This window comes from Rhinolophus ferrumequinum, chromosome 7 (assembly GCF_004115265.2).
Source record: "Rhinolophus ferrumequinum isolate MPI-CBG mRhiFer1 chromosome 7, mRhiFer1_v1.p, whole genome shotgun sequence".
Lineage (NCBI taxonomy): Eukaryota > Metazoa > Chordata > Mammalia > Chiroptera > Rhinolophidae > Rhinolophus > Rhinolophus ferrumequinum.
This window is the reverse complement of record NC_046290.1, coordinates 99,731,525-99,755,235: the sequence shown is the minus strand read 5'-3', so window position 1 is coordinate 99,755,235 and position 23,711 is coordinate 99,731,525. Positions and strand designations below refer to the sequence as shown.

Genomic DNA, 23,711 nt, shown 5'->3' with positions numbered 1-23,711 from the left:
AATTTTTGACAAAGAAGCCAAAAACATACAATGGAGAAAAGACAGCCTCTTCAATAAATGGTGCTGGCAGGATTGGAAAGCCACGTGCAAAACAATGAAACTGGACTGCTGTCTGTCACCATGTACCAAAATTAATTCAAAATGGATCAAAGACTTACGCATAAGACCTGAAACAATAAACTGCACAGAAGAAAACATAGATGGTAAACTTATGGACCTTGGTCTCAAAGAGCATTTTATGAATTTGACTCCAAGGCAAGGGAAGTAAAAGCTAAAATAAATGAATGGGACTATATCAAACTCAAAAGCTTCCAGCAAAAGAAACCATCGACAAAATAAAGAGGCAACCAACTGAATGGGAGAAGAGTTTTGCAAACAGTGCCTCCGATAAGGGGCTAATATCCAAGATATACAAGTAACTCATGCAACTCAACAACAAAAAGACAAACAACCCAATTGAAAAATAGGCAGAGGACCTGAAGAGACATTTCTCCAAAGAGGACATACAAATGGCAAATAGACATATGAAAAAATGCTCAACCTCACTAAGCAATAGAAATGCAAATGAAAACCACAATGAGATATCACCTCACCCCAGTCAGAATGGCTATCATCACCAAGACAAATAGTAACAAGTATTGGAGAGGCTGTGGAGAAAAAGGAACCCTCATACACTGCTGGTGGGAATGCAGATTGGTACAGCTGCTATGGAAGGTAGTGTGGAGGTTCCTCAAAAAATTACGAATAGAATTACCGTATGACCCAGCAATCCCTCTCCTGGGTATCCACCCAAAAACTCTGAACACATTTATCCATAAAGACAAGTGTGCTCCAATGTTCATTGCAGCTTTACTTACGGTGGCCAAGACATGGAAACAACCAAAATGTCCTTCGATAGATGAATGGATAAAGAAGTTGTGGTATATATACACAATGGAATACTATTCGGTGGTAAGAAAAGATGAAATAGGAACATTTGTGACAACATGGATGGATCTTGAGATTATAACGCTAAGCGAAATAAGTCAGACAGAAAAAGCAGAGAACCATATGATTTCACTGATATGTGGTTTATAAACCAAAAACAACAAAAGAACAAGACAAACAAATGAGGAACAAAAACTCATAGACACAGACAATAGTTTAGTGGTTACCAGAGGGTAAGGGGGGAGGGGGGTGGGAGATGAGGGTAAGGGGGATCAAATATATGGTGATGGAAGGAGAACTGACTCCGGGTGGTGAACACACAATGGGATTTATAGATGATGTAATACAGAATTGTACACCTGAAATCTAGGTAACTTTACTAACAATTGTCACCCCAATAAACTTTAATTAGAAAAATTGAATTAAAGAGAATGAATTACTAGGTCATAGGATGGTATATGTTCAACTGTATAATAAACTGGCAAACAGCTTTTCAAAAAAATAAAAAGAAAAGTCTGATTTTGCTGTGTAATTTGAATATCCAAAACCAAATTGATATCCAAATTGAATATCATCAATTTGTAGGCACAAACAAGGTCCCATGAATTTTGTGAATTTTTTTTTCTTTAAATATTTCTTTGGGGGAGGGGACGCCACACTCCTCAATTAAAAGAAATAGTTTTACAGAGGTCTTTTATTTTTTTACACTTATGCCATGAATTCATAGGGAATGGGTTCCAGCAGCTCAGGCTCCTTCCCATTGGTTCTCACAAATTGTGCTTCTCTGGGTGGGGCAGGCTGGTGTTTCAGTTGAACCCAGGTACCTTTCTCTTTGGCTTCCTTCTTTTTCTGATCATTTTCCTTCACCCATTTCAGGAAGCTATCTCGGCTCTTAGAGTGCTTAATATGCTCAATACGAACATTAATTCTCTTGGCAAGAATCTTGCCCTTGACTTGTTTGTTTACAGCAATGCCAATTGCATGCTGAGTAACACTGTAGACCCTTCCCGTTTTGCCATGGTAACATTTGTGGGGCATTCCTTTTTGAACGGTGTCCATTCCCTTGATAAGTACAATATCACCTTTCTTGTAGATTCGCATGTATGTGGCCAAAGGAACAACTTCATGTTTTCTAAAATGCCTAGAGAACATATAGCGGGTGCCTCTCCTCTTTCCCTTTGTGTTGGTCATTTTGACGAATTACTGGAAGATGGCGGTCCCCGAATTTTGTGAATTTTAAACACCAGATGATTATACGTGAATCAGTTGCCCTCCCCATGTATATCTGTAGATTTCAAAAGAATTGTCGTCATTTATAGTCTTTTGGTTCACCAGACTGATGGTTCAAATCTCAGCTGTACCTTGTACAAGCTGTGGGCAAGTTACCTTTTATTTATCTGTTACTGCATTGCAAAATATCTCAAAACTTAGAGGCTTGAAACAGCAATGATCATTTTATTATTTCTCTCAGTTTCTGTGAGTTGGGACTTTAGGAAGAGCTGGGTTGGCTCAGTGTCTGCCATGTAGTTGAAATCAGATAGTGTTTGGAACTGGAGCAGCAGGGGGATGGAGCAGCTGGGCTGGCTGGGTATCACTTTCTCCCTCTTCATGTAGTTTCAGGACCTCTCTGTGTAGTCACTCAACGTGGGTTAATTGGAGCTTCCTCACTGCATGGTGGCCTCAGGGCTGTAAGACTTCTTACATGGCAGCTGGGGGTTCCAGGATAAGTATTGCAGGAAACAAGGTAAAGAGTGCATCTCCCTTTCTGACCTAGTCACATTGCCTCATTTCTGCTGCATTCTATAGATCACAAGAGAGTCAGAAACCTGCCCAGGTTCAAGTGGAGGGGAATAGACTGCATTTCTCAATGGTAGGAGGATCGAGGTACATTGCAGAATAACATGGGGGTTAGAAGATACTATGGCAGCCATCTTTGGAAAATGCAACCTGCCACGTAACAACCTATCCAAGCTTAAGTTTCTCATCTGTAAAAGGAGGATAATAATAATATCTACCTAATAGGGCTGTAGTGAGGACTAAGTAAATAAATACATGGACAGCACTCACAATAATATCTGGCATGCTCCATAAATACTAGCTATTATTATCACCATTATCCTCATTAACCTTTTTGTTGCTCACTGAACTAGGACTGTACAGTCATGGCCCCCACGGGTCCTCAGAAGTGTGTCTCTGAGCCCGAGTACACCACTGCCTGTGGCCTCCATTTCCCTGAATCACTGTCACTGCCAGTAAATATTCCACGGCTGCTGGTGTGCCTGCTGGCTGAGTCAACATGCTGCATCTGCTGGTCCCCACAGCTCCTCAGAGATGCCAGTGAGTAGACCCCACACTGACTGGCTGCAATCCACTGTTGTAACTGCCTCAGTGTAGTTTTGTCACCAATCTCAAACACTGGCAGGCAAACCAACATTTCCACAGAGGTGCCATCTCTGAGTTAACCTGCCCCCATATCCTACTGTTGCCTCGCTCCTGAGGGGCAATTGCCAGTTGATTCCCCCAAGAATGTCCAGGAAAAGCAAATAAAACAATTAAACAAATAAACAACTCCTTCCCTCAGCATTATGCTCAGTCGTGGAGACTGTTGTCTGGGCTCCAAAATAATGTCCTGTAGTAAAACCATTTTCTCAGCTGTCTCTCTCTCCCTGGAGCAGACACTCCTAGATGGGTTCTGACCTCAGAGCCGGCACTGTTCCCTCTGCACGACTGCTCCCCAATCCTCACCCGGGCCCTGGCCAGCACAGCAGGTAACATTAGGAATGTGGTAGCTTCCACAGTCTTCTTCCGTTGAGTCACAACAAGTTTCCTACATATTCTTATAGTTCTAAATGGTGAACAGGATTGAACTGGATTTTCCCCAGAATCCCCCATATAAGTTAATAGATGTAGATGTGCACTTAAGATGAAGGGAGCCATTTAGGCCCAGACAGTGAATACATCCAAGTCCCAGGTCCTGCCTGCCAGGATACCCTGTCACGCCTGCCAGAACCCCTCAGTCACTGCCCTGCTCAGGAGGCAGCCATGAGAGAGTTTTCATGGTTTCCTTGGCTTCTGATGTGATGGGAGAACTGTTGCCTTGGACAGATGAGATGGCCTCACTAGGAACAGATTTCAGTAGGTGTTTTGAAGGAGCTGAGGAGAAGCATGAAGAGATAGCCTACCCAGAGTCAGAGTCAGCCCTAGAGAAAGAAGGACCCAGCGAGAGGCAGGAGGAGTGCTTCTCACAAGTGGTTCTGTGGTCACTGCAGCCCACACCATGCACCGTGGTGCACATGTGTCAGTAGGTTCAGACGGCTGGAGCACTGAGAGGACCAGGACACTAGGGCATCTAGCCCCACAGCAGTGTATGTCTGTTTCTCTACTAGGTACCCAGGATCTGAAACTCACCTACATTGGAGGCAGAGCCCAGCTCTCACTGCGAGAGCTGAAAACCCCAGACACTTGCTTTTCCCAGCATTGCTGGAGGTGGGATGTGGGGAGAACCACTGGCTTTGTGTCAGGGAGGGTAAACACAGTGGTGGGATCTACATCTAATGTCCAGAGTGCCAGTGGGGGCAGCCTGGGTGTCCAGAGCATCAAGGAGGGCATCTTCACCAGAGCAGCTCCCAGATGGGATCTGAGCCTTTGTTGCTGTCTATAGAGTTTCCTATCATGTTTTCCCTGACCATCCAGGAATTTTGGAAACTATCCAATAGGCTTCTAATAAATTCCTTTTCTTTTTAAATTAGCCAGAGTTGGTTGTGATGCTTGTCCATAGGGCTTTTGCTAATACTGACACTTTAAGCATCTTTTAACTCCAGAAGCTTCAGAGCATGGTGCCCTCAGCAGGGACACCAGTGACTACAAGGATGCCACTGGCCCAGCAGGGGTAAACCTGGCAAGGAGCTGTGGACATCAGCCAAAGAGGCCAGAGCAGGGGAAGAATGTGGCAGACATCCTGGGGTAGCAATCCTTCTTGTTCTCAGGAGCACCAGTAATACACCACAGAAAACTCCCTTTATGGTGGAAGACCCTGTGATGGCAGATGAGGGTGAGACCCAGAGACATTTGGGATCATCACAACTATTGACATGACCTTTGGTTTAGTCACAGGCTGAGGCAGCCCCAGGAAGCCCACAACTCCACAACATTCAGTGCACACCAGAGAGCCTGTGGGCCAGGCTCTGGTCACAGACTCTAACCTCAAAATTGGGGCCATCAGGCTTGTTAGAATGCCTGGGGCTGAGAGGGGCAGAATTCTGGAATTTGTTGTTGGTCTAAATTTTTGATTGAGGACTATCCATCTGATTTTTTAAAGCTCTTTTAATGCCTTTACTTGTAGAAAGTGCTATAAGAAGATGGTACAAAGAGAGGGAGAAAGGGACAGAAAATAGGGGAAAGAGAAAGAAAAAGAAAGAGGGAAAATAGTTTAATGCTGACAGCATCACTTTCATGCAACTCTAGAGAATTTTGGCAACAGCATGAATTGTCCAATTCAGGCGATTCGGGGTGTGCTGGTAGCATCATCCCCATTCTAAGGGAGGCCTAAAGTTCATTTCTCAATAAAGGTAATTCAAGGTTAGGGATGCCCTGACATACTGAGGGAGGAGTCCAGGGTCTGGCCATAGGTGGGCCACTTAACCACCTGTCTTGGCTTTAATGCCCTCAAAGGAAGAATGGAATTGATTTACCATCAATTCAAATGTTCTTGAAAAAGAAACAAAAAAGGAATCCCCGAAGTATCTTTAATAATGCTATGTGACAGGAACCCAAACAGTGTTTGTATCGGAGCTCACGCAGAGTGGGAGAAGGGAGGCTGACGGTGAGAACCGTGCTGTCTGTAAAGCTTCCCATCATGTTTTCCCCAGCGGTGGAGGTGCAGAGGAGCTGGTGAGGGTCACAGCTGCACACTGTGCCTCTGACTGCTCATGCCAGCAGCCCTCTGACAGACAGCCAGTCAGTCCTGTGCTGGCAACTGCCATCCATTAAGCCTTCTGATTTCAAGAGGATGAAAAAGTGATTGATTGTTTTTTGGAGCAAAGAATTTGACTCTGAAATTTACAGCTGAAGAGAACTTTCAAGATGACTGAGTCTAACCCCTTTGATACAACATTTCAGTACAATTAAATCTGTAAGCAAAACACACGATACACTAAATGGAATTCTGGTAGATAAAACAATGTTAAGAGAGTGAGGGTTCTTGACAATCTTGGATGATGTATTGATTATTGGTTGCTGCCTAATAAATTACCCCCAAACCTTAAACCTTTAGTGCCTTATAGCAAGTTATTATCTCACAGTTTCTCCCAGTCAGGAATCTAGACTCCCAGGAATCCACAATTTAGTTGTGTCCTCTATCTCAGGGTTTCTCACAAGGCTGCATCAAGGTATCAGCCAAGGCTGCAGTCTTATATGAAAGTTCAAGTGCAGAAGAAGTTGCGTCAAAGTTCCTGCACGTAGTTTTGGCTGGATTTGTTTCCTCACTGGTTGCTGGACTGAGGGCCTCAGTTCCTTGCTCTCTGAGCCTCTCCATATGGCAGCTTGCTTCATCAGAATGAGCAAGCAGGGAGAGCAAGAAATAGTGCCAGCAAGAGAGTGCTAACGAGATGGAAGCCCAATCTTTTAGGACCTAATTATGGATGCAACATCACATCTTTTGTGATCCAGTCATGCACCACATAATGACGTTTCAGTCAACTACACACCACGTATACAACAGCAGTCCCAGAGAATTATAATGGAGCTGAAACATTGCTGTCACCCAGTGACTCTGTAGCCACCATCACATCATAGCACAGCACATTCCTCAGATATTTGTAGTGATGCTGTATACACAAATCTATTGCCCTGCCAGTCTATGAAAGTATAACAGGTACAATTATGCACAGTACACAGTATTTGGTAATAAACAACTATGCTACTTGTTGGTGCATTTACTATACTGTACTTTTTATCATTATTTTGGAGTATACTCTTTCTACTTATTAAAAAAGTTTGCTGTAAAATAGTATGCCAGAAGCATTTTCTCTGTGCCTGATTTAATCCCGTGTTGTTTTGTACAGTAATGCTGTACAGGCCTGTACCCTCGGTGCCATAGGTGGTACCCTACAGCCTAGGTGTGTAGTGGGCTGTACCATCCAGGTTTGTGTAAGTACACTCCATGATGTTCATACAATGATGAAATTGCCTAAAGATACATTCGTCAGACCTATCCCTGTTGTTAAGTGGTGCCTGACTGTACTTAATTCCTAAGAAGCAACTCACCAGGTCCAACCTACACTTAAGAGGGGGTATCATATGAGGGAGGAAACACCAGGTGGTGGGATTATCGGAAGCCATGTCAGAAGCTGCTGACCACAGGTGTGCACAGAAGGTAGGGAATGGGTCAGAATCACGGAATTGTAGAATTTTCTGGCTGAAAAGAAAAGGCCCTATAAATCTAGCCACCCACATGATGCCTGCATTCCTGAAATAGCCCTCTACCAAGTGGCTTTTTGTTCGACATCTGCACAATGACATGGTTAGAAATGTTTTCCTAGTTACACTGGGCTAGAAAACATCAGCCTGAAACATTCACCCATGCCCATGCAGGCACCCTTTGAAAATGATGGAAAATGATGGAAAAGTCATAAGAGTCTATTCTCTTTAAATGACGGTTAACTGTTTTGATGAAAACTGAAAGTAAATTGTAAATAAAGATTTGGTCTAATTTTTAAAATAACCCAGAATATGTACTCGTAAAATGTTTCTGCAATTATATTAGTCCACATATTTTCACATATAAAACACCAAAGATCTCTAAAGAGCTGGACAAATCAGCAAGTTTTAAAGAAAAAAGTAGTGAGAGTATCTTCTATGACCAAAACCAGATATCAAAGTCAAAAGTTAAAAATTCCAGAATGAAGAAAAACAGATTAAAAGAAAGGGAAGGCCCTAGAGCTTTACTCCTTTAACATTAAGGACATTTTCCATGCGATTCTGAATTTGGCAAGAAGTGTGAACTGTAGCCCAGTGACTGGCAGACAGCATTTCAGAATTCACAGCACATTCTCTGGGAGACTGTTGTAGCCAGAGCTGGCAGCATGCTTGACTACTCACTTATTCTCAAGCCCTGGCTCAAATGGCTGTTTATAAAAGTCAACTCTAACCTCCAAAAACAATAGATTGTAGAAGGCAATTTAGGCTATAAAAAAGCAATGAGGGCCGGCCCGGTGGTTCAGGTGGTTAGAGCTCCGTGCTCCTAACTCCGAAGGCTGCCGGTTCGATTCCCACATGGGCCAGTGGGCTCTCAACCACAAGGTTGCCAGTTCAACTCCCGCAAGGGATGGTGGGCTGCGCCCCCTGCAGCTAGCAACGGCAACTGGACCTGGAGCTGAGCTGCGCCCTCCACAACTAAGACTGAAAGGACAACAACTTGACTTGGAAAAATAACGTCCTGGAAGTACACACTGTTTCCCAATAAAGTCCTGTTCTCCTTCCCCAATAAAATCTTTAAAAAAACAAAACAAACAAACACACAAACAAACAAAAAAAAACAATGAAGCTAGGAAGGAAAGAAGGAAGGCAGGGAGGGAGGGAGGGAGGGAAAAAAGGGAGGGAGAGAGGAAAGCCTCCTTCCTTAAATATTCCCTCCTCATTTTGGGTGATTACAAGATTATGAGAACATATGTAAGGCTTACCTTATGGATTACAACACTATTTGGGGGTGTGCGCTAATTGGAAAACAAAACTTAATAACTCATAGAATAGCCCAGATGAAAGGATCTTAGGGAACATGTGTCTCACTTTAAAGATGAGGAAATTGGGTTTTCAGAGAGCTAAGAAATTCACCAAGTAGAGAAGGTTAACCATTCCCATAAGGGATCCCATATGGAACAGCTAAAGCCAATGCAGTAATGTCTCTACCTCAGGGAACAACCATTTCATCCTTTGCTTTTGACACCCCCTCTAGCAAGCAGTATTTCTCAACTTTGTGTTTGTGCAAACTCTTGAACAGTGTAAACTGCTGAACTAAGAGATACTCCATTCTGTTTGCTATTGAGGGCAAAGGCTGGAGGTGTGCCAACTTCCCCCCCACTCGAAACTCCTTCCCCACATGCCTGAGGTGACAGAAAAACTCATCTGTTTTCCTAGTTAGGTGAGTAGAGAGCAGGCTCATCAAGTTGGGGTATAAGTTACTTTACTCTTGAAGTAAAAGAAAAGTATTCAAACCTGAGGAAAGCACTGACTAACTACTACTGTGGCTCCCAGAATACCAATCTTTCTCACCTTTTAGGCCTCAGCTCAAGCACCACCTCTGCAGAGGATTACATTCTCATCCTGTCTAGAGGAGGAACTTATCCTCCTTCCAATCACACCACCCTGCTTAGTTCCCCCAGAGAAGATATCACACTCAAAAATTAGCTCATTATTTATTTTTAAAAATTGTATGTTCAGGGTAACTGGTTGGCTCAGCAGTTAGAGTGCAGTGCTTATAACACCAAGGTCACCAGTTCGATTCCAGCATGGACCAGTGAGAAACAACGGCTTGAGCTTGGAGCTGAGCTGTGCCCACACCCCCCCACACACAACTAGATTGAAAACAACAACTTGACATGGAGCTGATGGGTCCTGGAAGATCACACTCATCCCCACTATTCTCCAATAAAAATTTAAAAAATAATTGTATGTTCTTCTCCCTAAATTAGAACATAAGTTCCATATTGCAGGACATCTTGTTGTTTTCAGAACCTAGCACAGTACTTGGCACATAGTAGGCACACAATAAATATCTTTTTTTAAATTAAAGTTTATTGGGGTGACAATTGTTAGTAAAGTTACCTAGATTTCAGGTGTACAATTCTGTATTACATCATCTATAAATCCCATTGTGTGTTCACCACCCGGAGTCAGTTCTCCTTCCATCACCATATATTTGATCCCCCTTACCCTCATCTCCCACCCCCCTCCCCCCTTACCCTCTGGTAACCACTAAACTATTGTCTGTGTCTATGAGTTTTTGTTCCTCATTTGTTTGTCTTGTTCTTTTGTTGTTTTTGGTTTATAAACCACATATCAGTGAAATCATATGGTTCTCTGCTTTTTCTGTCTGACTTATTTCGCTTAGCGTTATAATCTCAAGATCCATCCATGTTGTCACAAATGTTCCTATTTCATCTTTTCTTACCACCGAATAGTATTCCATTGTGTATATATACCACAACTTCTTTATCCATTCATCTATCGAAGGACATTTTGGTTGTTTCCATGTCTTGGCCACCGTAAGTAAAGCTGCAATGAACATTGGAGCACACTTGTCTTTATGGATAAATGTGTTCAGAGTTTTTGGGTGGATACCCAGGAGAGGGATTGCTGGGTCATACGGTAATTCTATTCGTAATTTTTTGAGGAACCTCCACACTACCTTCCATAGCAGCTGTACCAATCTGCATTCCCACCAGCAGTGTATGAGGGTTCCTTTTTCTCCACAGCCTCTCCAATACTTGTTACTATTTGTCTTGGTGATGATAGCCATTCTGACTGGGGTGAGGTGATATCTCATTGTGGTTTTCATTTGCATTTCTATTGCTTAGTGAGGTTGAGCATTTTTTCATATGTCTATTTGCCATTTGTATGTCCTCTTTGGAGAAATGTCTCTTCAGGTCCTCTGCCTATTTTTCAATTGGGTTGTTTGTCTTTTTGTTGTTGAGTTGCATGAGTTACTTGTATATCTTGGATATTAGCCCCTTATCGGAGGCACTGTTTGCAAAACTCTTCTCCCATTCAGTTGGTTGCCTCTTTATTTTGTCGATGGTTTCTTTTGCTGGAAGCTTTTGAGTTTGATATAGTCCCATTCATTTATTTTAGCTTTTACTTCCCTTGCCTTGGAGTCAAATTCATAAAATGCTCTTTGAGACCAAGGTCCATAAGTTTACCATCTATGTTTTCTTCTGTGCAGTTTATTGTTTCAGGTCTTATGCGTAAGTCTTTGATCCATTTTGAATTAATTTTGGTACATGGTGACAGACAGCAGTCCAGTTTCATTGTTTTGCACGTGGCTTTCCAATCCTGCCAGCACCATTTATTGAAGAGGCTGTCTTTTCTCCATTGTATGTTTTTGGCTTCTTTGTCAAAAATTATCTGTCCGTATTTATGTGGTTTTATTTCTGAGTTCTCAATTCTATTCCGTTGGTCTACGTGTCTGTTTTTCTGCCAACACCATGCTGTTTTGATTATTGTAGCCCTGTAGTACAAGCTAAAGTTAGGGAGTGTGATACCTCCAGCACTGTTTTTTTTTTTCTTAAGATTGCTTTGGCTATTCGGGGTCTTTCGTGGTTCCAAACAAATCTGATGACTTTTTGTTCTACTTCTTTAAAAAATGCCATTGGGATTTTGATGGGGGATTGCATGAAATCTGTATATTGTTTTGGGTAATATGGCCATTTTAACTATGTTGATTCTTCCATTCCATGAGCACGGAATGTCTTTCCATTTCTTTGTGTCTTCTTCAATTTATTTTTAAAATGTCTTGTAGTTTTCAGCATTTGGTCTTTCATGTCCTTGGTTAAGTTTATTCCTAGGTATTTTATTCTTTCTGCTGCAATTGCAAAAGGAATTGTTTTGTTTTGTTTTTTTATTTCTTTTTCTGAGATTTCATTGTTAGTATATAGGACTGCAATGGACTTTTGTACGTTGATTTTGTAGCCGGCAACTTTACTGTATTCGTTGATTGTTTCTAAGAGCTTTTTGGTGGAGTCGTTAGGGTTTTCTATATATAGCGTCATGTCATCTGCAAAGAGTGACAATTTAACTTCTTCATTCCCAATTTGGATGCCTTTTATTTCTTTCTCTTGCCTCATTGCTCTGGCGAGGACTTCCAACAGTATGTTGAAAAGCAGAGGTCATAGGGGACAGCCCTGTCGTGTCCCTGAACGTAGAGCAAAGGGCTTCAGTTTTTCACTGTTAATTAAGAGATTAGCTGAGGGTCTGTCATATATGGCCTTTATTACGTTAAGGTATTTTCCTTCTATATCTCTTTTATTAAGTGTTTTAATCATAAATGGATGTTGCATCTTGTCAAATGCTTCTTCTGCATCAATTGATATAATCATATGGTTTTGTTCTTTATTTTGTTTATGTGATGTATCACATTGATGAATTTGCATATGTTGAACCATCCTTGTGCCCCTGGGATGAACCCCACTTGTTCGTGATGAATAATCTTTTTAATGCATTGTTGCATTTGATTTGCTAGAATTTCGTTCAGGATTTTTGCATCTGTATTCATCAGAGATATTGTAGTTCTCTTTTTTTGTGTTGTCCTTACCAGGTTTTGGTATCAGGGTAATGTTGGCTTCATAAAATGAGTTAGGGAGTACTGTCTCTTCTTCAATTTTTTGAGCAGGATTGGTATTAGATCCTCTTTGAAGGTTTGGTAGAATTCACTAGTGAAGCCATCTGGTCCCGGACTTTTGCTTTTGGGAAGGTTTTGGATGACTGATTCAATTTCGTTACTGGTGATCGGTCTATTTAGATTTTCCACTTCTTCATGGTTCAGCCGAGAAAGGCTATATGTTTCTAAGAACTTGTCCATTTCTTCTAGGTTATTGAATTTGGTGGCATATAGTCCTTCATAGTATTCTTGGATGATCCTTTGTATTTCTGTGGCATCCGTGATAACTTCCCCTTTTTTGTTTCTTATATTGTTTATTAGTGTCTTCTCTCTTTTTATCTTAGTGAGCCTAGCCAAGGGTTTGTAATTTTGTTAATCTTTTCAAAGAACCAGCTCTTTCTCACATTAATTTTTTCTATTGTCTTTTTGTTCTCTATTTCATTTAGTTCTGCTCTGATTTTTATTATTTCCTTTCTTCTGCTGACCTTGGGCTTCATTTGTTCTTCTTTTTTCTAGTATTTAAGGTGTAATGTGAGGCTATTTATTTGGAATTTTTCTTGTTTTTTGAGATAGACCTGTAATAATATAAATTTCCTTCTTAAAACTGCTTTCGTTGCATCCCCAAAATTTTGGTAGGATGTATTTTCATTCTCATTTGTTTCTATGTATCTTTTGATCTCTCCTCTAATTTCTTCTTTGACCCGGTTGTTCTTTAAAAGTATGTTGTTTAATCTCCATGTATTTGTGGGTTTTCCTGCTTTCTTTTTCCAGTTGATATCCAATTTCAAAGCCTTGAGATCAGAGCATATGCTTGGTATGATTTCAATCTTCTTAAATTTGCTGAGGTTAGTTTTATGTCCCAATATATGATCTATCCTTGAGAATGTTCCATGAACACTAGAAAAAAAAAAGCATAGTCTGATGTTTTAGGATGAAGTGCTCTATAAATGTCAATTATGTCCATTTCATTTAATGTGTCATTTAGTGCTCCTGTTTCATTATTTATTTTCTGTTTGGATGATCTATCCATAGCTGTCAATGACGTATTTAGGTCCCCTAGTATAATTGTGTTTTGGTGAATTTCTCCCTTTAGTTCTGTTAGTAGTTGCTTGGTATATTTTGGTGCTCCCCGATTGGGGGCATAAATATTGATGACTGTTACGTCGTCTTGTTGTATAGTCCCCTTTACCATCATGAGATGTCCATCTTTGTCTCTTGTTAACTATTTCACCCTGAAGTCTGTTTCATCTGATATCAGCACGACTACACTTGGTTTTTTCTGGATACCATTTGCTTGGAGTGTCAATTTCCACCCTTTCACTTTGAGTCTATGCTTGTCCTTGTAGCTGAGATGCATCTCTTGGAGACAGCATATGATTGGGTTTAGTTTTTTGATCCAATCTGCTAATCTGTGCCTTTTTATTGGTGAGTTCAGCCCATTTACACTTAGGGTGATTATTGATATGTGAGCATTTCCTATCATTCTATCTTTAGTTTTCTGGTAAGACTGTGTCTCCATTGTTTCTTTGCCTTTTTGTTGTTGTCTATTATTTCTGTGTGGTGGTATTCTATGGTGTTTCCCTCTGTTTCTTCTTTTATTACAGTATATATTTCAGTTCTGGATTTTTTTTTGTGTGGTTACCCTTAAGTTTATGTAAAAGAAAGTTTGATATTTAGAGTATTCCATTTTCTTCAGCATGCCTACTTTGTCCATTCCCATATACCAGTTCAGGCCTTTACTCTCCCCCTTTTTATGTTTTGATTGCCACAAATTGTCCCTGTTGATGGTGGTCGAATAGCCTCAGCCTCCTTTAGTATTTCTTGTAGTGCAGGTCGTGTATTAGAAAATTCCCTCAGCTTCTGTATGTCTGGAAAGGTCTTTATTCCTCCTTCATATCTAGAGGATATCTTTGTTGGGTATATTATTCTTGGCTCGTAATTTCTCTCTTTTAATAGTTTGAATATTTGGTTCCACTCCCTCCTGGCTTGTAGAGTTTCTGCTGAGAAATCTGATGATAATCTGATGGACTTTCCTTTGTAGGTTACTGTCTTCTTTTCCCTGGCTGCCTTGAGGATTCTTTCTTTGTCCTTGATTTTTGACAGCTTCAATACAATGTGCCTTGGAGACGGCCTGTTGGGGTTGAGGTAATTAGGTGTTCTATTTACTTCTTGGATTGGAGGATCCAGTTCTTTCCACAAGTTTGGGAAGTTCTCGTCAACTATTTGTTTGCATATACTCTCTGTTCCTTTATCTCTTTCTTCTCCTTCTGATATGCCCATTATTCTTATATTGTTCTTTCTGACGGATTCAGGAAGTTCTTGTTGAGTTCTCTCATTACTTTTAAGTCTCAAGTCTCTTTCTTCTTCCATCCATGTCATTTCCAGGTCTCTATCTTCGATGTCACTGATTCTTTCCTCCATCTGGTCAACTCTACCACCTAAGCTAGCTATTTCATTCTTCCTTTCTTCTATTGAGTTCTTAATCTCCAGAAATTCTATTTGGTTCTTTTTTAAAATTTCTATCTCTCTGGTAAAATGTTCATGTTGTTCTTTGATTGTGTTTCTGAGTTCATTAAACTGCCTGTCTGTGTTTTCTTGCATCTCGTTGAGTTTTTTCAGAACTGCAATCTTGAATTCTCTGTCATTTAAGTCACAGATTTCCATATCTTTAAGTTTATTTTCTGGAAACTTTTCACTTTCTTTCTGAGCTGTCTTGTTGCCTTGGTTATTCATGGCAATTAAGGATTTATTATTTCTCTTTTTAGACATCTACAGGAGTGGCTTCTGCAACAGGTTGATAGGAAGAGGTCTTTCTTTTGTTTTCCAGTACGTGTTGGTAGAATGTTTTATTTTTTCCCCGACTGCAGGCTTTTTTTCTCTCTCACTCTGTATTGTTATGTTTTCTCTGCACTATTCCAGCTTCTCACACAATGGGGGAATTCCCTGGAAGGCAAGGTTCTCCTCTGCTAATAGTTCGCCTGGGTCACAGGACACTGCGTCCCAGTGGGAATGTTGAGAGTTTTTGAAGTTCCAAAGCTCTTCTTGCACCAGATTCAGAGCCCGTGTGTTTCAGCAGTTCTGTTTACTCCTACAGCGATCCACCCAGATAGGTGGGGACAGGGGTGGGGTGAGTTGTGAGAATTGGCCCAGAGCAATGGTGACGACCACCACCACAGCCAATGCTGCTTCCACAGCTCCCTCCCCTTTGCCGGAACTAGTTGGGCTGTGAATCTCTGTCTGTGGACCACAGTTCTCAGAACAACAAATGTTCTGGTCTTTTGATCTGACTCTGCTACTGTTCCACTTCTAGCACTGGGCAGGTGGGGGTGGGGCGAGCTCTGGGAGGGTAAGGAGGGGGCAGCCAGTCTCAGTGCCTAAGGCTTCCGTTCTCTGCTCGGCAGTGAGGTCTTAGATCACCATTTTCAGCCTTCTTCCGTCAGTCTTTGCTCCTAGGTCTCTGCCATGAGCATTGGGTTCAGCCGTGTTATATGCTGTCCCCTCAGCCCTGTGGGCCATAAGCGGAGCCCTAGCAGTCCGAGTTCTTCCCTCTCCTGCAGCTGCGGTAGCTCCGAGATGCAGCGAGCTCGGAGCACTGAGCCAGGTCTGCGTCCTGCGCCCACGCCACTCCTTCACTGCACTTCTCCCTACCCTCCTCCCCTGCTCGCGCAATTTGCCCACCTTTAGGCGAATTCAGTAGTGAGACCCTCATCTTGTCTGTCTGCTGTGCAGGGAGTCCTTTGTGGAGTTATAATTTTTCAATTTGTTGTGAATTTCAGGGGAGATTTCCAGAAGCTCACCTCATGCTGCCATTTTGATGACCAGAGTTTTTCTTTTAAAAAATATGTCTGGCTTTTCTCTACATGTGAATGACAAGAGTCAAAAGTGCTTCCGAAAGACTCACCCTAGAAGGGAGGGGCTGGTTAAAATAAAATGCAGATTCCTGCGTGTCCCCCAGATCTCTGGTAGGTAGGACCAGGAGATTCTTATTATGCACATTAGAATTTCAAAATAGCTGCTCTATGGCCAACATCATTTAACCTGGAGAATATTTAAGGTAAGGCTTACTAATTACCCTCCCCAGGAAAACCATGCACTTACCAACCCTTCAATCATTGTTACTACCTGAATTTGCCTGATCATAAAGATCATCTAGAGGGCTTGAGAAAAATACATATTCCTAGGCTTCTCCTCTGATGGGAATCAGGTAGGCGGCAAAGTTCAGGGATCTGAATTTCAAATTAGTTGTTACATGTTCTTCTAAGTAACTACACGAATTGATGTGTTTCATGGAGTTATTGGAATATAGATCCAAATTAAATTTTGGATAGCATATACCCACTATGACAATTTTAGTTTTCAAATGGTTTATTTTCAGCCATTGCTTCTGGAAGAATTTCACTGAATGTTGCATTTTTTTTAAACCATAGGAACAAAAATTAAGATAACAATTTTTAACATTAATTGAGCACTTACTATGTGTGAGGCACCATGTATTTAATCCTCCTCAAACCCTCTGAGGCAGGTACTATTGCCACCTACATTTTATAGATGAAGATACTGACGCAGAGGGAGGTTAAGTACCTTTCCAGTCAAATGCAGTCAGGAACGAGGTAGAAGAACCCATGTTCTAACCTGACACAATCTGCCTCTCTGCCCTTACTCCAGACCAGTTCCTCTGGTGCTCAAAATATGCTTTCATGCAGCACGATTTGTGAACTGGATTTCATATGAGGTCTGACAATGAAGTTCACAAACTTGTTGCAACGATGTTGCTAACCTTTTTTGATATCAGAGGGATTACTCATTATGAATTTGTACCAATTGGATAAACAGTTAACCAATATTTACTATTTGGAAGTGCTGAAAAGGCTGTGTGAAAAAGGTAGACAACCTGAACCTTTCACCAACAATTGATGGCTCTTGTATCATGACTCACACCGCACTGTCTGTGAGGGAGTTTTTAGCCAGTAAACAAATAACTGTATTGAAACACCCTCCCTACTTATCTGACCTGGCCTCCAATGACTTCTTTCTTTACCCAAAGATAAAGAAAATATTGAAATGAAGACATTTTGATGACATTCAGGACACCAAAGGTAATATGACGACAGTTCTCATGGTCATTCATTAATAAGAGTTCCAATATTGCTTTGAAGGGTGGACTAGGCACTGGCATCGGTGCATAACTTCCCAACAGGAGTACTTCGAAGGTGACCATAGTGATATTCAGCAATAAGGCATGTAGCACTTTTTCTAGAATGAGTTCACAAACTTAATTGGCGGACCTTGTAAATAGAAGAGCTGGATAAGGAATAGAGTCAGTGGAACTGTAACAGCTATATATGATGTCAGAGGGGTAGTAGATAGGGAGAGGGGGGTTACCACTTTGTGAGGGGTATAAATGTCTAACTATTACATTGTTTTGTACACGTGAAATTGAAAGAAAAAAAGAACTGGTTCACCTTGTGCTGTGTGCAACTCATCGCCAAAATGTTGTTAGAAGAGGCCTTGCTCTAAACACACAGGGGACTATTCTAAAAAATATTTTGTATGCTAGCAAGAGAAGATCACTACTGAATTATGAAGGAAGGTAAAGCTTTTGTTAATTATTTTTTAATTATTTATTCTTAGGCTTCTGGTGAATTGTTGAGGACTTTACAGAGTGTCTTGGGAAGTCTCTAATTAGGAAGTTTTAAGATTAACAAAATGATGAATATTCATAAGAATTATATTTGAAGACAACTGTTTTTAACACATAGTCCCACTAGGCATTCAGCATCTTAGCAGGGATTTATTTATTATATGTTTTACTGTAAACAGAAAGCATGCACACTAATTAGCTCAAAAATATTCTTGTCCTCATACAGTAAAGAAAATATATGCAAGAAGAGCAAGTGTGGTATGTGGGAAAGCCAGGCATAGCTGGTATTTGGCTTCATTTCTGGCTGGAGTATAAACTGTGGACAAATTAACTCCCCTCTTTATGGGTGGCACCTCTTATGGGAGCCTCCTCAGAGAATCTTAGAAATACTTAGGGAGGGAACCCCATAAAGTCAGGGCTTGCTGCAGTTACGTACACTGAGTATTCCAGGTGATAGAACGCAGAAGACACAGAGACATTTACGTTAGCCACTCAAGATGAAAATGGTCTGGACATAGCCATGGAGGGGGACTGCAAAGGATGCCCGAACTAGCCTCCTGCTGGGACTATGGAGAAAACATTGATTAGGGCACAGCAGGTTTCCAGGGAGAGGCTAGATTTGGTGAGTAGGAGAACTGGAGAGTTAGAAGGAACTCTAACTGGGTATTGGAAGGAACTCTGGTTGGGTATTTCAGTTACTCTTGCTGCATAATATATAACCCCAAAACTTTACAGGCTTAAAACAACAATCTTTTTCCCCCCCATGATTCTGGGAGTTGACTCAATTCAGCTAGGTGGTTTTCACTTAAGTCTCTTATGCTGTTGCCAAGGCTGGGGCTATCTGCCAAAGGCTTCTTCAGTCTCATGTCTGATGATTGATATTGGCTGTCAGCTGAGACCTGGGGCTTTTGGCAGGAAGATCTAAGTGCAGCCTATCTGTGTGATATGGGCTTCCTTACAGGTGCTGGGTTCAAAGAGTGAGCATCCCAAGATCACAGAGAAGTGATATCAATTTTTTTGATCTGGACTCAGAAGATACAGAGCATCACTTCTGCCACAGTCACAGACCCTCATGGATTCAAGGGGAAGGAACGTAGACACAATCTCTCAATGGGAGCAAGGCCAACTTCGCAGTGAAGAAGAGCAGGTGGGCTGGGAGATCTTGTTGCAGCCATCTTGGAAAATGCAATCTTCCGTAGACTGTAAGTACAAAGAGCAGAATATCAGAGTTTAAGATTTCAAAAACCTGGCCCTTCAAAAGGATCACAAGGGCCATTCCTGGGGGCAGCTTACGTGGAATGGAAGCAAAGGTCATCAGAGTTGAGGAAGATATGGGACCATGAGTCAGGGGAATTACATGGCCGTCCACATGGACACTGAATCCTCAGGAAAGCAGAGGACTTGAGAGAGATATAGTGAAGGCAGAGAGGACAAACACTATTGTAAAACCTTTCTGAGTTTCCAGCTTTTGTTCTGGGATGGTGAAAAAAGTAATCTCTGTGGGGAGGATTTCTCTTTTATTTGAGAAAATGTATTTGCTGTGGCCCTACTGTTTGTGCAAAGATACTGATAGCTAGATACTAACAGCTATAGATTCTAATAGCTATAGATACTAGATACAAAAAGATACTAATGTTTTCAGTGCTCATTCAGACGGTACTTAGTGGATACCTACTCTGTGGTCAGGTCCTGTTCTAGATGCTGATACAGTAGTTAACAAAACAGACAAAGAGCTCTGACCTAGGTTCATATTCTAGTGGGAAAGACAGACATAAAAGAGATTTTTAAAAAAGTATATGTTTTCTGTCAGCATTATGTTATATGGTGATAAATGCTGTGGGAGCCGGGGTGGGGGAGGGGTAAGAATCCAAATTCTGTGCATATTAGCTCATAGCACAGGAGTTAAGAGCATGGATCTGGGAGCCAGACTGCTGGAGCTTGAATCCTAGTCTGCAACTTAGTAGCTATGCGATTTTAGGCAGGTTACTTGGCCTCCCTGAGCGTCAGTTTCCTTATCTGTAAAACATAGAAAATAATAGTCCCTACATCAAAAGTTGTTGTCAGGATTAAATAATACAGGTAAAAAACCTAGAACAGGATGACAGGAAGTGAGGCCTGGTGGGGGAAGTCACAGGCTTCAGGGTTCCGACTAGAGCTTTAGGACCAAGGTTGGGCTGGTAGTCAGGTTACCCATGCTGGGGTTCACGGATCTTGGGAGGAAAGGTCCTGAATGGAGACTCATCACAGGGTCTCAGGCTGCCTTGGGATAGTTCTGAGATGGTAGCGTGCAGGTGGAATCTCAGTAGACTTCAGGATTTAATCCTGGATTCAGCCTACTGAAGACCACAAGAAAATAGCTGTTTTCACCTTGAGGCAGGAACAAGGAAAGACCTTGGAACTCAATTACTCTGACAAAGTAAAATGGAAGGGGAAGGTTAGTGAATAATCCATTCATTACATTCTGGTAATGAAGAGCATCCATGTCAAATTGAGAGGTGTTTTCTCAGAGAAGCCACACGTGATGAAAAGAGGGAGCACTTGAATCAGACTGGCCTGGGTACTAATTAAAGCTCTGCCTTTTATGGTAACTGGGCAAGTTACTTAACCGTCTGAGACTTACTTTTCTCCCATGAAAACTGGGGATGATACCTGCCTTGTACAGATCTTATGAAGTTTAAATATAACATATCAAGAGGCCGACACAGTGCCTAGCATTTGACAGACATATGCTCAGTGGAGTGCCTCTTCACCTGGTGAGTCAGCAGGTCATCTGTGTGCGTAGGATGTTTATTGGTCCACTCCTTATCCAGTATTTAAAAACGAGCATTTCCTCTGGACTGACAATAATGAAATAATATCAGAAAACGAGACATCCATCTCCTCTCCATAGGACATTTACTTTGAGTGGTGTTTTCCTGAAGGGTCCTGGCAGGCCTGGGCTTTCACAGATACTGCTAGAAAAAAATGTCTAGCTAGCTACTGCCACACCTCAAGGAAACTGCTGTATCTTACTGTGACTTTTTCCAAAACTTTTGCAGAAAATGTAGAGTACAGCATTCTAACCCAGCAAAGCAAGCCTGGGGTAATGAAAAAGCTTATAGAAATCTTTTTGGATTATCTGGGTCTGGCATGGTGGATCAAGCCAACACAGAAAATACAGAAATACAAATATAGAAACACCAGAGGAAATATTCTAAGAAAAAAAGCTTTAATACATAGCCACACTTGGCCAGAAGGAAGACCATGTGAATGAGCTTAAAGGAAGGTTCTCCAGCCTTGAGATGCCTACAGCCTGGCCTACTCCTTGACTGTAACTTTTTGAGAGACTCAGAGCCAGAGGACCCAGCTAAATGGCACTCAAATTTCTGACCCAAAGAAACTTTTGAAAGTAAGGGGTTTTTTTGGTTTTGTTTTAAGCTGCTAAATTTGGGGTAATTTGTTACCCAACAAAAGATAACTACCTTTTCTGATGGTGGACACCCACGAGTAAGCATCATTAAAGTCTCCCCTCCCACGGTCATCATGTCTAAGTCGTCTCCCAAAGAGTCCAAACAGCTGCGGAAGCTCTTCATCAGAGGTTTGAGCTTTGAGACAACCAGTGAGAATCTGAGGAGCCAGTTTGAACAATGGGGAATGCTCAGAGACTGTGTGGTGATGAGAGACCCAAACACCACGTGCTCCAGAGGCTTTGGGTTTGTCACCTATGCCACCGTGGAGGAGGTGGGTGCAGCCACGAAGGCAAGGTCACACTAGGTGGGTGAAGAGTTGTGGAAAAAGAAGGCTGTCTCAAGAGAAGATTCTCAAAGACCTGGTGCGCACTTCACAGTGAAAAAGATGTTTGTTAGTGGTATCAAAGAAGACACTGAAGATTATCACTGTCGTGCGGGGGACCCTGCTTGCTGCGCCATTTGTCGTGCAGGGTGTCACGCAGGGTGGCTGGCGGGGTCTCTGGTCCCGCTCCCCACATAAGAACGCAGGATATGGTGAGGCCAAAAAGGAACACCCAGGAAGCCATAGATGGGGGAGTCACACCACTATACTCTCGCTGGCGGCTGGGTTGGAGAAACAGGAAATAGGAGCCACACAATTCTCAACCTTCACTGCGCCGCTTGCAGGCTCAGCCACCATCTTCTTGCTAGCCCCCATTTTCTGCTAGCCTAGCCACGGCAGTTATATTAGTGGCCAATGGCTCACTGGTTACAGCTGACGGCCAACTAGCCACAGCTGATGGCTATCCGATCACAGCTGATGGCCATTAACTACCTGAGCCAGCACCTTTCTATGTGAGGCCGAGAGCCTGGAAACTGCTTTTTTGGGGCTCTGTCCCCACAATCACCTAAGAGATAATGTTGAATAGTATGGAAAAACTGAAGCGACTGAGGCAGTGGCAAGAAGAGAGGCTTTGCTTTTGTAATCTTTGATGAACAGGACTCTGTAGACAAGACTGTCATTCAGGAATACGGTGCTGTGAATGGCCACGACTGTGAAGTAAGGAAAGCGCTGTCTAAGCAAGAGATGGCTAGTGCTTCATCCAGCCAGAGGGGTCAAAGTGGTTCTGGAAACTTCGGTGGTGGTCAGGGAGGTGGTTTTGGTAGGAATGACAACTTTGGTCATGGAGGAAATTTTGGTGGTCGAGGTGTCTTTGGTGGCAGTCGTGGTGATGGCTATAATGGATTTGGTAATGAGGGAAACAATTTGAGAGGTGGCGGAAGTTGCAGTGATTTTGGGAATTACACCAATCAATCTTCAAATTGTGAATCTATGAAAGGAGAAAACTTTGGAGGCAGAAGCTCTGGCCCCTATGGTGGTGGAGGCCAATACTTCGCCAAACCATGAAACCAAGGTGGCTATGGCGGTTCCAGCAGCAGCCGTAGCTATGGCAGTGGCAGAAGGTTTTAATCACTGCTAAGGTTTTAATCAAAGCTTAGCAGGAAAGGAGAGCCAGAAAAGTGACAAGGAAGCTATAGGTTACAACAGATTTGTGGACTCAGTCAAGCACAGTGGTGGCAGGGCCTAACTGCTACAAAGACATGTTTTAGACAATAATCATGTGTATGGGCAAAAAACTCCAGGACTGTACTTGTGACTAATTGTATAACAGGTTATTTTAGTTTCTGTTCTGTGGAAAGTATAAAGCATTCCAATAAAGGGTTTTAACGTAGATTTTTTTTTTTGCACCCATGCTGTTTATTGCTAAATGTAATAATCTGATCATGATGCTGAATAAATGAGTCTTTAAAAAAAAGATAACTAATAAAAGGATACTGATTACTCAAAATCACTATATAAAGCTTTGCAATCTCTTTTGAGAGCTGCAACCAGGAAAAAACTCCAAGAAATGGTATATTTTTTTCTTCTTACAGTAAGAATAACACACATGTATTTTCCTTTTAGTTTTGGCCACCACGAAGCTTAGAGCCAAACTTATGGCTCAACTGTATTAATAGTAATTGTGTAAGACCACTATGGCCTGCTTATCTGTGTTTTTACTCCTGGTCTTTCCTTTTATTCCGACTTGTTTTTTCCTTCATCCTGATTTTTCAGTTCATTTTTATATTTTTCTATATTGCATGAATTATGTTAAGCCACCTCAAATTCAGCTTACAGAGAAGCACAGCATTCAGAAATACTTTAAAAAAATAGTTAAGTTCACACCTGTTGAACATGAAGTGCCTTGAGGTGGTTGTGGGGAAGGTGAGGTAATTCAAGGGTGGCTCACGGCTGTAGGCATTTGACCAGGGTTAATTTGGATTGGGTCGGAAAAGATCAAGT

The 23,711-nt window shown here is 41.8% G+C and overlaps 1 protein-coding gene and 1 pseudogene across 1 annotated transcript; one reads left to right on the top strand and one right to left on the bottom strand.

The window, feature by feature from the left end:
• Window positions 1-1,593: 1,593 nt before the first annotated feature.
• On the bottom strand, window positions 1,594-2,142 carry LOC117025051 (60S ribosomal protein L21-like). The gene has a single exon (XM_033110832.1). It carries the CDS (start codon window positions 2,116-2,118, stop codon window positions 1,636-1,638), a length of 483 nt encoding a protein of 160 aa, XP_032966723.1. The 5' UTR covers window positions 2,119-2,142; the 3' UTR covers window positions 1,594-1,635.
• Window positions 2,143-21,461: 19,319 nt separating this feature from the next.
• LOC117025037 (heterogeneous nuclear ribonucleoprotein A1-like) lies at window positions 21,462-22,838 on the top strand (annotated as a pseudogene).
• Window positions 22,839-23,711: the final 873 nt, after the last annotated feature.

Coding starts and splice junctions, on each gene's coding strand:
- LOC117025051 (XM_033110832.1), bottom strand. CDS start 2,118: ATGACCAACACAAAGGGAAAGAGGAGAGGCACCCGCTATATGTTCTCT.